The 11,011-nt window shown below is 32.4% G+C and overlaps 1 protein-coding gene and 1 long non-coding RNA gene across 2 annotated transcripts; both read left to right on the forward strand.

The window, feature by feature from the left end:
- Nucleotides 1-600: 600 nt before the first annotated feature.
- LOC148771147 (uncharacterized) lies at nt 601-2,314 on the forward strand. Its single transcript, XR_016030858.1, has 2 exons — nt 601-839; nt 1,225-2,314. It is a non-coding gene; the product is annotated as an uncharacterized LOC148771147 (long non-coding RNA).
- Nucleotides 2,315-3,277: 963 nt separating this feature from the next.
- LOC105966532 (uncharacterized) lies at nt 3,278-4,556 on the forward strand. The gene is made up of 4 exons (XM_088817510.1): nt 3,278-3,760; nt 3,829-3,936; nt 4,015-4,095; nt 4,210-4,556. Exons 1-4 carry the CDS (start codon nt 3,278-3,280, stop codon nt 4,360-4,362), a joined length of 825 nt encoding a protein of 274 aa, XP_088673636.1. The 3' UTR covers nt 4,363-4,556.
- The last annotated feature ends 6,455 nt before the right edge of the window (nt 4,557-11,011 follow it).

Below are 11,011 nucleotides of genomic sequence, written 5' to 3' on the forward strand. Positions count from 1 at the left end.
TCGAAAACCCATCATAAAATTAGTGTAATCCACTTAATTTTTTTTTTCCACCAGGGTTACGAAAATTAAAATCCACTTTATACTCATCTGAAACTACTACAAATTTATCGAAAACCATTGTACAATTACTGTAAAAATCACTGTAAAATAACGTAATCTACTTTAACATTAACATAATACAAAACAAACTTATCAAAATCCACTAAAAACATATGTAATCCACTAGTACACAACTCAAAAATAACAAACGGAAAAAAAAACGTAAATTCACTTACATAAATCCACTGTTCGAAAATCCACTATTTAAAACGTAAACCACTACTATGTCCAGAAAAAAAGTGCAAGACCAGTACACCACCACCAACAAGGCCATCTCTATTTACGTCGGTGCTCAATCTCCCCACCTAAAGTAGAAATTGTTAACACTTTATTAATGGAATATTCTTTTAATTTCTTAAAGGGTAAATAGCACTTAACCCCCTGTGGTTTCGCTATTTCGCACATGACCCCCTTGTGGTTCTATAATGAGCAAATAACCCCCTATGGTTGTGAGTGGGTAGCTTCCGTCCAAATCAGTAACAGAACATCATAAATATCTATTTTACCCTTCTATAATATTACATTACCCGATCCTCGAAAAAAAATTTACTTTACCCCGTCAACAACATTCGAAATTAAGATAGACAAAACTCAAAAAATTAGGGCTTCACTTCTGATACCGTTCAATTGTCGGCTGCAATTTCATACAGAAAAACACAGAGGACGACTAAAATTATGAGGACATAACAACATAGTTTCGTGCTGCTTTGAACAAAAAAATTCGCAATGGCAAATTTGAGGTAATTTTTTGATTCAAATATTCTTTTTTTTTTTATTGTCAAGTCATTACCCAAGATTGATTAGTTTTTTATTTTTATTTTTTCGAGTTATTTGTTTGCAAGTGGTTCCATGTATTTATTTGGGGATAACCATCACTTTTTCATGTTTATAGTTTACTGTTTCTTATTTAAGTCTTTAATGTTTACTGTTCAATTTGTTTTTTGAATATTTTATCGTGTGTTTTCTTATTATTTATTGTTTAGTGTTCTGTATTTTTTATTGTTTACTGTTCTTTATTGGATACCCAAGATTTATTGATTAATTCTTTTTTATTGAACATACAGAATGTTAAATGTATTTATTTATTATGTTTTATATCTAAATGCGTGTTTTTCTTAATTTCAGCAACCCAGTTACATTAGAGATACATCATGGTGGAAGTTTTGTTTGGAAGCCCAACATCGAGTATGTGGGGGGTGAAGTGAAGTGTCTTTTGGACTGTGATAGAGAAAAATTATCATATTTTTACTTCCAAACACTATACCATATTTTGGTAAGGAAAAATGAACCATGCTTAGTGTACTAACGATTACCAGGTGTATCATTGGAGAACGGCTTATGTTCTTTGAAAACAGATATTGAAGTGCATGCAATGGTTGATGTATACGATGGATTAAATGTTATTTGTATGTATATGGTAAAAGAAGCAGAACTTGATGGTGGACATGTTGGGACAGATATTGTGGTAATTCCTATTGATAATGATGTTGAAAAACAAGGTGAAGAAGAAATTGAAAGAAATTGTGACAAAACAGTGACCAGTGAAGATGAAGAGTTGGAAGACGACGAGGACAAGCCACCATCTGTACTTAGTAGTGCCCCTAGCTGGTATGATGAAGGTATAGAGATGCCAAATGATGACATATTTGGGGTTGTAGCTGAATCTGGTGGCCATAATTTTCTTTCAAATGATTGATTCTCCGATTCAAAAGATCCTACACAAGCGGGAGAGCTGAGAAGTTTGAATAATACTGAAGATGGTGAAATGAAGAGAAAAGAGACTGCCAATACTGATGAGTTTAATGAGGTGACTGGCATGAAAAATCCAACTTTATTTGTTGGATTGAAATTCTCGACAGCACAAGTATTCAGAAAAGCTATGGTGAGATGGAATGTTGTAAGAGAACATGATATCGAATACATAAAAAATGAGAATAAGGTGATAACTGCCAAGTGTAAGTATGAATGTGGGTGGAGGATACATGCATCTCCAATTGGTCGAACATCAACATTTCAGATTAAAACTTTTTCTCCAGCGCAACATGTGGAAGAAATCATGAAAATCATCTTGTCGATTCCAGATATCTAGTTGATAAGTACTTGGATGATTTGAGAGATAATGATGAAATGAGAGTGAAAACAATGAAAATGAAGGCCAAAAGAGATTTGAATGTGGAAGTCGGCAAATGGCAACTTTATAGAGCACGGAATAAAGTGAAACAAATTGTGGAGGGCGACATTAAGAAGCAATTTGCACTCTTGAGGAATTACTGTTCAACAGTGATGCAACATAATCCAGGTAGTTGCTTCAATATTCAAATAGTTCATAATAATGTTGAAACTAGTGGTGAGCATAGATTTTTGAGATTGTATGTTAAGTTAGCTGCACAAAAAGCTGGATATTTGGCTGCTTGCAGGCCCATTGTAGGTCTTGATGGTTGCTTTCTTAAAGGCTTCGTTGGGGGTCAAATGTTGAGTGTTGTTTGTAGGGACGGAAATGATAACTTATTTCCACTTGCAATAGTTGTCGTAGAATATGAGTGCAAGGATACATGGACATTGTTTCTCACACAATTTCTCTTTGACATGGGCGGGGTTCAAGAAAGATGAAGGGTTTTCATATCTGATAGACAAAAAGGATTTGTTGAGACCATTAATGAGTTGATGCCAGGTGTTGAGCAGTGGTTTTGTTTGAGGCAGATGTATGCCAACTTCAAACAAAAATACAAAGGCAAGGAGTTAAAAGATATGTTCTGGAAATCATCATCTACTGCTAATCTGAACGATTGGAAATGTGCTATGCAAGATACTAAGAAATCTGATCCGCCAAAACTTGTGAATGGAGAGGAGGGTGAATGTTCTTTCAGCTGGTTAATGAAGGCGAACCCTCAGAATTGGGATAGATCACACTTCAGCACTAGAGTCAAGTGTGATATCCTAGTCAATAACATGAATGAGTCATGGAACAACTACATTTTAGATGCAAGAGATATGCACATAATCTCAATGTTGGAATGGATTAGAAAAGCTTTGATGACAAGATTTCAGGTGAAAAGGGCTGGCATGTTGAAACATAATGGAAAATTTGGTCCAAATATTTTCAAGAAGCTGGAAAAAATTAAAACAGCAAGTGGTAATTGTTTTCCTACTTGGTCAGGGGGATGGTCTTCGAAGTTGAATGTTACGGGGGGGGGGGGGGGGGGGGGGGGGGGTTAATGTTAAACAATGTTCTGTAAATTTGGAGGCAAAAACATGTACATGTAGGATGTGGGATGTAAGTGGAATTCCTTGCAAGCATGCAGTTAGTGCTATATTTCTCAATAAACAACAACCAGAGGAATATCTGCACCCATGCTTCAGTAGAGATATTTACCTTGCCACTTACAACTTTCAAATATTTCCAGTGCCCGAGGAGCATGATTATGTGTCAACTGGTTTGCCACTATTATTACCTCCTATTATGAAGAAGCAACCTGGAAGGACTAAGAAAAAGAGAAATAAGAGTGCTGATGAGCTACCTCCAACCACGACAAGCAAACATATTGATCCCTCCAAAGTGTCGAGAAAGAACTTGCCAGTTACATGTGCCAAATGTCTCAAAACAGGACATAACAAAAGATGGTGCAAGGGAGATATGCATCCCAACTCTAACTTGTTCAAGGTAAAGTATATATGTTATTGAAAAATAATTTTATTATTGTTTACTAATTTTTCATTATTTTATTACAGCCTAGAGATGTCCATCAAAGTGGAGTTAAAAGAAATGAGAAAAGACATACTCAGAGTGAACAACATTCAGTTCATAATCAAGTAGTTGGCTCTCGACCTCAATTCCAGGTTTGTTATAAACTATGTTTTAGAAACTTAAATTCTTCGGATTGTAATAATATTTGTATTTCCTTACTTGTAATACAGAATCCATTCACATCAAGCAATTCATTACCATCCGAGTCTGTCAGGCCACATTCTTCATCCCAACCTCAACCTCAACTTCAGGTTTGTTTTGAAATCTTTGAGGATGTATTTAAATTGTATATCTTAATTTATCAATTTATTTTGTTCATAATATCTCACATTTTGATATTCATGATTCATAATCTATTTTCCCAGCAACCTAATGTACGGCCAACTGCAGTTCATGGACCTAATGGTGCAATGTTCCAGATCGGTGGGAGGAATAACCAGCAACAAGGAAAGGGCAAGGAAAATTATCCAAGCCAACTTGGAGAATCTAAAAGTCAATGTGGACGTGATTCGTGTTAATTAGTAGCTTTTTTGGATTAAAAAACTTTGACCTTGTTATTTATTATAGTTTTGGAATTCTCTATAGAGATTGTTGGAAAGACCGTGAGTTTATTTTGGCAAAGCATTTTGGTTTATAATGTTATTATGAGGTTTCCAGTTTGCTGAAAAGATTTGATCTTTTTTGTCAACTGTATCATATTGTTATGAGATTTTTACTTTTGTTGTTTGGTCCATGAAATTGAAAACTTGTAGCTTATAAGCCTAACTTTTTCATCAAAGCAATATCTTCCTGCAAATACCAATTACTACGTTCTCACAAATTCGCGGTGAAATTAATGAATTAATTTACACAAAAATCACCCCCAATTATAATTATGCCCCACAAACCCTTAAAAGGCATAAAAAGATGAATCAAACAACAACAAAAATACATTTTTTTACCACCACATAGAGATTGCTCGGCGACGGGTGAAGAGAGAGGAAGGAGGGGTGGGGGCGGCGCCGGTGGAGAGAGAGGAGACAGAACCGGAGGCTGAACGGAAAAAGAGAGGCGCAACGGTTAATAGAAAAAAAGGGAGAAAATCAGATCTAGAGAGAGAAAAAAAAAACAAAAACAAAAATATTATGCATATTTATGTTCAACCCTGAGATATCTTATAATAAGATAAGGGTATAATTGTGATAATTAATTATTTTTTATTAATAAAAGATGTTTTGAATTTATCTTAAAAATACAAAATAAATTTGGGCACATTGTAATTGCACTTGTGTGATGAGGGGGTTTTGTCAAATTTTCCCTTTAAATTTTACAACTTTAGTATATTAAATCTTATATATAAAGGGGCTCTTTGATGAAACCCCCTCATTACTTTTTTTAATGGAGAGAGGTCCAAAATATTTCTCTCCATTTGAGAAAAGTCCACACCCATTTTGAGTTATTATGTTTTCCAGCTTTGCCCCCGCCCGCCACATCATCACTGGGTCACGCGCTCAACAATTTTTTTTTTTTCCGTTTTTCCGTTTTTTTTCCCTTCTTTTCTGTACCAGTTTTCTTAATCGACTATGGAGCATAGTCGATTAGCCTTAATCGACAATGCTTCATAGTCGATTAAGGAAATTCTTTAATTTTTTATTAATTTATTTTCTATATCAGTATATTAATCAACTATGATGAAGCATAGTCGATCAAAAGTTTGCTACTAAAAGTAACAAATCAAAACTGCAAAAAAATGCAAAATCAACTATATTTTACAAAAAAAACAAAGTATAAGAACATTATAATTGATTTATACAATTGGAATCAATAAACAAAAAATCCAAAAAAGAAAAAGAAAATTGGAGTCGATCAATCTTAATCGACTTCCAGAGCATAGTCAATTAAGAATCCGCTGCTAAAAATAACAAATCACAACTGCGAAAAAATGCAAAATCACCTATATATTACAAAAACAAAAAATATACAAACATTATAATTGATTTATACAATTGGAATCAATAAACGAAAAAATCCAAAAAAAGTAAAAAAGTTTGGAGTCGATCAGAACATAGTCGATTAGCTTAATCGACTATGAATATGTACATAGTCGATTAAGGTTTCAGCGTGCGCGAAATTCTCTACACACGCTGTTATCCGCCCAATCCACAAAAAAACCGTAAATCTGCCTCCCCATCGTCACCACACCGCTGCCACAATACACTATTCAACAAATCCCTAACAAGAATAAAATAAATAAATTAAATAATTAATACAAAAAAAACACAAATTAGCATTTCAATGTCCACAAAAATAAAAAAAAAAAAAAAAAAAAAAAAAAAAAAAAAAACAACAACAGAAACGATTCAATTTATTTGTCAAAACCAATATCAAAAAATAATATAAATAAATAAGCAAATACCTTCACCAACATCAGTTGCAACAGTGATTTTCTCATGCCTCATCCTCATAGCCGTCAACCCACTGTGTCTTCAACGACGAGCGTCAGTCATCATCTTCAACGTCGTCGGTGGAAACCGCCGCCGCGAACTACAGATCCATCACGCCGGCGGTGGGAGGCGGTGATAAACACTCTCCACCACCACCACCGCCATCGGTCGACGTCTTGCTTTTCTTCCGAATTTCAGTCGAGAAGAGAAGAGAGAAGAGAGAAGACGAGAAGAGAGAAGACGAGAAAAGAAGAAGAGAGAACGGCAAATGAAATGGGTTAGGGTTTTGAAGAGATTTAATATTAATAAGGGTGGTTTAGGAATTATTAAAATATATTTGGGTAGGATATTAGCTAGGGGGGTTTTCTCTAATTATTTTTGAGAGGGGGTGTTTCCTTAACTCATTTTCCTAGATGAGGGGGTTCTTGCTAATTATCTCATATATAAAACGAGTTAGCCTAGGACAACTCGAAGGGGTTTTTGTGCATAAGTCCCCAACCAAGCATCTTTATTATTCTCTTTAGGGGGTATATTTCTTTCACCAATAAGCCCATCCCTTTAATATTTATTATAAATAAAGGAAACATTCATGTATATGCCAATACTACCCCCAACCTTTTATGCCCAATTCTTAATTTTAACCCCAATTTAATCAATTTTGTCCACAAAAATCCAATTTTGACCACAAAAATTCAATTTTGACTTTTTTTTTCAGAAAAAAAAATTTTGCCGCCGGATTCCGGCGTTGACTTTTTTTTTTCGCCGGTTTCCGACGTTGATTTTTTTTTCTTCTGGATTTTTTCGCCGGTTTACGGCGTTGACCGGTGGTCTCCAGCGTTGACTTTTTTTAGTGTTTTTTTAAATTTTTGTTTGTTTGTTTTTATTACGTCCGCTGCTAAACGTTGACCGTAATTGTGCTGTCACTGACAGTAAATTAACGTAATTATACTGTCAATGACAATTAATTAACGTAATTGTACTGCTGTTGACAATACATTTATGTAATTGTTCTGCCGTTGACAGTAAATTAACGTAATATTATTATTTTTTTATTTTTTGTTATTTTTTTTATTTTGTTTGCTTTGTTGACAAGTCAAGGTAATTATATTACTGTCGTTGACAGTAAAATAACTGTAAACACAATAATATTACTGTCAACAACATCAATATTATAATTTTTTTGGGTTTTTTGTTTTGTTTGAGTTATTCACGGATTAACGTAATAATATTACTGTCTATTATTGTAATATTACTGTAAACACAATAATATTACTGTGGTTGACGGTAATATTACTGTTGTTATAGTAATATTGCTGTCAACCACATCAATATTATTATTTTGTTTGGATTTTTTTGTTTGTTTGAGTTATTCACGGAGTAACGTAATAATATTATTGTCTATTTATTGTTATATCACTGTGGTTGACGGTAATATTACTGTTGTTATAGTAACATTACTGTCACTCACAGTAATTTAATTCTTTTGGTTTTTTATTATGTTTACATTTGATGAACGGTGAACATAGTAATATTACTCTATTTCACAATAATAATGAGTTTTGTTGTGTTAATATTAATGTGTTAGAGATTAATATAGCAATATTACTGTGTTAAACTGTAGTTTAGTTAATTGTACTGTGTTTAACAGTAATATAGTTAATATTACTGTCAGTCACAGCAATATTACTATTTAAACGAAAAAAAATTGTTACCGATTGAAAGAAAAACAAAAAAAATTGAAAAAGTCAACGTCGGAGACTGCGTTAACCCCCGGAAGCAGGCGAAAAAATCCAGAAGAAAAAAAAATTGAAAAGTCAACGCCGGAATCCGGCGGCAAAAAAAAAAATTTTTGAACAATTTTTTTTTAAATAGTTTTGGGTCAAAATTGAATAATATGTGAAATTTAGGGTCAAATTAAGGTTAAATTAAATTAAGGATGAAATTGGAGCATATTAAAGTATGCGAGGCTATTTTAGTCTTTTACAAAAATCTGGACCATGTGTGGACTTATTGGTAAATGAGTTTTTTGTCTAGATCTCTTTATGAATAAGTACCCATTGATGGGCTTATTTGTAATGACCCCCAACTCTATTGGCATCTTTATAATTATTTCCATTTATCTATTAATTTTCTGATTAATTGTTTTTCTTTCTTAATTATCTCAATGGTTCGATTGGCATCTTTGTAATTATTTGTAGTTCTCTACTAATTTTCTAAATTCTTTTTTCTTATCTCAATGGATTGATTTTTCACTTTCTATGTAATTTCCTTTTTTCCGTTATGATTATTGTAAAAAAAAAAATTCTCTACGAAAACACTCAGCAATCTTAAGACATCTTTATATAAAAAAAAAGAAAAAAATCTCTTGTGTGTATAGATAATGTACTATATATAATGTCATGTCCACGCAAAGGAAATAATAATAATTAATAAAAGAAAAAGTATTATGCTTTTTGCTACTCGAGGCTAAGGTTCTTGGATCATACAATACATATTATTATTATTATTATTTTATTTTTCACAAAAATTCATGCAAAAAACATTTATTTTCTTGGGATACCCTTCTTGGATTCCTCACTCACACTCTTTTAAACCGTAAGAAACTCCGCAGTTGCGATTATCTTTTACTTTTAAATACTTATAATTTCAAACTGCTAACAGTATTATTATTATTTTTTCAATTTGTTGTTTTGGTAGCTAAGAAGTCTGCAGTCAACTTGGTACCGATAAAATTTAATTCTTGTGCGTGGATTTAAAAATGTTGATAAGAAAATTTGAACTCGAATCATTTGTTACCATGCTCTCTTACTCCAACGATCATTTATTTTAATCTTTGAATTTAAATAAATAAGCACTTTCAAATTGGGTTACAAATTGTTGAGTTCCTGAATTTGTGCAAGAGTAAAATCAAATTTCAACAAGTAACTTGCAAGAAAATAAATGAACAGGCTTTTACAGGTTTCGATATCTACAAAGTCAATGATTCTTTGCAAGTTGTGAAACTCACTTCGTGACAAGAAAATAGGTATTAGTGTTGTATTTATTTATAAGATAATAGTACTATTCTTTTCTCATTTCCTATATTTATTATTATGGAGAAAAAATATATATTTCAAATTATAATATTATATTTGCTTTTATGTAGAAATACATATTAATTGCATTTTTTTCAATTAATGGATAGAAGATTATTAGAGAAAATGAAGAGAGAGGATAATTTAGTCATTTTCACTTTTTTTTAATAATTCAAGCATATTTATTAACTATTCTTTAACACGTGTAACAATACAAAAGCGACAAAGGCAAGCAATAAAAGGCTAAGGTAGCCTTGAACATCAAGATTATATTATTCTAACTTTCCAACTTATGAAGTACTTTATTAACCAAAACCCATCATTTATTGGCCAACTCCCACAATAATAATGCAACAGATAATTATAAATATAATTTTGCATAATGCAGCAGATAATCATAAATTAAACAGCACAATTCTGCATCTCTCTCACTATTGGTGTTCAATAATGTCTTCTGACTCTAATAGATAGAATTAACAAATATGTTTCTAATTGACCATTTTTTTTTTTTTTTTTGTTCCATTAAAGATAAGATCAAAAATGTAACAAAACCCAATTTGTATTATTGAATTTTAGAAGGTCCAATAAGGCGAGGATGAAATTGTTGTTTTAATCACTAAATACAAAATTAATCTAACCACAACTTGACAGAAAAATATGATAGAAAAAAGGGTAAATTACAAACACCCCCTGAGGTATGGTCAAATTACAAAAACCCCCCTCTTGTTTGGATAATTACATCTACCCCTCTCAACTATGATTTTTTCTTAGACCTCCACCTTTATGGTGCCAAATTTAACATAGTCATCTAGATTCCGTGAAATGTGATCTAGTTTGTACTCTTTTTGTGTAAAAAATACAGTTTCCGATGCACCACAAACTGATATATACAAGCTAAAAATCACATATTATGATCATCATGCTTCATAATGTAGAGTTTGAATGGGATAAAACGGGTACAAAAGTGATAATATTCCATATAATCTCGAAGATTCCACTAAATTTGATGAGTTGAGGGGGTGGTTGTAATTATTCAAACAAGAGGGGTGTTTTTGTAATTTGACCATACCTCAGGGGGGTGTTTGTAATTTACCCTAGAAAAAATTGGGGAAAATAATAAAAATATGATAGACAAATTGACCCTTGACATTCTCAATTGCTTTCTGCTGATAACTTTACATTAAAAAAGAAATGCAATATATTTCAATTCAAAACCCCACCGCTGACTGATTAACAAATAATTGACCATGATTACTCAATCTTAACCACCATTCTTTTTTAATCCTATGAACCAACCAGCTGTTACAGAAAAGAAAACTCTACCATCAACATGCTTCATGGATTATATAATCCATGATTCAAATAATAAGAATAAACCAACATTCTCAATTACTGGTAATTCCACATTAAATAAATAAACATAGTCACCATCTGAATCAAGAAAATCCCAGTCATCTCAATTATAGAGAGGGAACAAAACTACACATGGACAGCAACAATCTAACGAACAATTGAATAAATATTACAGAAATTATTTGATCTTACATGTACACGCAAACATATTTATCTTCAAAACAGATACGAATCCCAACAAAAAAACGAAAAAAAGAATGGTGACAGAAATGCGAGAAATGGCAACAAAAAGGGGTAAGCCTCAAAGACTCGATAGC

The sequence above is a fragment of the Erythranthe guttata genome, chromosome 4, assembly GCF_056151865.1.
Source record: "Erythranthe guttata isolate IM_541 chromosome 4, IM_541, whole genome shotgun sequence".
In the NCBI taxonomy this organism is placed as follows: domain Eukaryota; kingdom Viridiplantae; phylum Streptophyta; class Magnoliopsida; order Lamiales; family Phrymaceae; genus Erythranthe; species Erythranthe guttata.